The sequence below is a fragment of the Asparagus officinalis genome, chromosome 1 (genome assembly GCF_001876935.1).
Source record: "Asparagus officinalis chromosome 1, Aspof.V1, whole genome shotgun sequence".
Classification (NCBI taxonomy): Eukaryota; Viridiplantae; Streptophyta; class Magnoliopsida; order Asparagales; family Asparagaceae; genus Asparagus; species Asparagus officinalis.
In genome coordinates this window covers 5,481,014-5,482,959 of record NC_033794.1, presented here as the reverse complement: position 1 = coordinate 5,482,959, position 1,946 = coordinate 5,481,014, and the positions used below count along the sequence as shown (strand labels likewise).

Here is a 1,946-nt window from a genome sequence, read left to right as displayed (position 1 = left end):
CCGTCACTGCCCTAGACAGCTGTAATTCCTCGTTCTCCGGCGTCGCCGACGCTAGTTTCTCGGGCGAACTCTGTCAGCCGGTAATTAATTAATTTCTCCGAATTTTCCGCGATTTTTTGTATTCATTAATTTTGTTCAGACGATAATAAATGAGCGGATAATTTGAGAAACCTGGCGTTATCTTCGAGAGGAATGGGGGAGAGCTTCTAGAAGCTATGGCGAACTGTGTTTTTGTTTTTTTATAATTTCGCGGGAATTATGAAACTTTTCAAAATTCACAATTTGAATTAGCTTTATTCCTTTTTGCACTATTTTCAGTTACAGTGTTTTGCTACGTTTTTCATTTTAATCCCCGCAATTTTCCTCTCAATTCCGCGGGGGTTCTAAGGTTTTCGGAATTTAGAAAATTACTGGCCATCTATTTCTAAAAAATCATCTTATATACTTTAAACCGTTCTTTAATTTTTTTAATCGAGCATAATTAAATTAATCCCCTTAAATTCTAGATTATTTTTTACTATTTGCAGTTACAGTACGATGAATTGGCGGAGCTCGAATGGCTATCCAATTTCGTCGAAGAATCCTTCTCTAGCGAAGACCTCCATCTCATTTCGTGTCCCGAACCGGGTTCGGGTCCAAACTCCTCCTCATCCACAACCCGCAACAGCGCAGGTCCGCTCCTTCCGCGGTAACCTCAACCGCCTCATGTCCGGGAAAAGCCCGTAGGCAAGCGCTCCGCGGCGCCGCCCGCAACGCACGACCTCCATCCGCCTCCTCGTCCTTGACCCGAAACCCGTTATAAAGGCAGGGAATCAAATAGCTCCGATGACGGCGGTGGCGGCGGCTGATTTCTAATGGGAGAAGTGCTTGCATTGCGCCTAAGACAGAAAACGCCGCAGTGCGGAACCGGACGCGATGGGCCCGGAAGACGCTGTGCAATGCTTGTGGGTCCGTAAGCAAGTCGGCCGGCTCGTATGCCTAGAGTACCGCCGGCAGGCGAGCGCCTACGTTCGTGATGTCGAAGCACTCGAATTCTCATCGGAAGGTGATGGAGATGAGGAAGAAGAAGGAGATGCAGCAGCAGCTTGTGGGGCCCGCTCGAGCGGAGGAGGCGGAGGAGGCGGAGGAGGTTTTGATAGGTGAGCATTTGGGGCCGGACTACCGGCACTTGATTTGATTAGTTTGAGTTTAGAGACTAATCAGGTTTGTTTTTATAATTAATGCTTAATCTTCTTCTTCCTTGTTTTGAATTATGAAGAAGCTGTGGGTTTTTTTTAGCGTTTTGTAGACAGTTTATTAGAAAAAATAAGACTAGTTCTAGTATTTTGCAGCAACTTTTGGCAATTTTGTTGGTTTATTGGTTCGTAAGAGATCAGTTAGTTGATTTGATTTTTTTATTAGATGAGGGTTAATCCGTTGAAGTGAAAGTTGTAGATAATCTCATAGCTTTCGTGTTGCCTTTATATGGTAAATGTGATTTTATTTCGAAGTCTTTAACCAGTGCAAATCATAATATAGAACAACAATATAGATCATAAATATATCAAAGTACATTGATGTATAATACAACATATATGCATCATTATGTTATAATATTTCAATAAACATATAGATTCGCTTCTTACAAGTGAGAGAGCTAATCTTCAATTTTCCATAATTAAAATTAGAGACCGTGCTTGTTTGATAACCCTTATCTCCTTTCATAGTTTTGAGTTTTGCAGAAGAAGCGTGTGTTGTTTTAATCAATTTGTAAAGACATTTTGAATTTGGATCTTCTCCATTACAAAAAAGTAGTTGAGTGACCACTGCTTTTACTTTCCACCGTTGATTATTTAATAGGCGGTATGATACTATGTAAATCTAACACTCACTCTATCTTCATGTATTGCACTTCTTCCTAATTTATACATAAAATTAAATTACAATCACTAACTAGGGCTCCGTTT

At 41.0% G+C, this 1,946-nt stretch overlaps 1 protein-coding gene across 1 annotated transcript in view; it reads left to right on the top strand.

Moving 5' to 3' along the window:
- Nucleotides 1–1,397, top strand: part of LOC109829759 (GATA transcription factor 12-like) — a 1,599-nt gene extending 202 nt beyond the window's left edge. The window contains 3 exon segments of the mRNA XM_020396790.1: nt 1–80; nt 528–689; nt 983–1,397. The exon segment at nt 1–80 is cut by the window's left edge and continues 4 nt beyond it. Coding sequence (XP_020252379.1) covers nt 1–80; nt 528–689; nt 983–1,177 — 437 coding nt within the window. The 3' untranslated portion in view covers nt 1,178–1,397.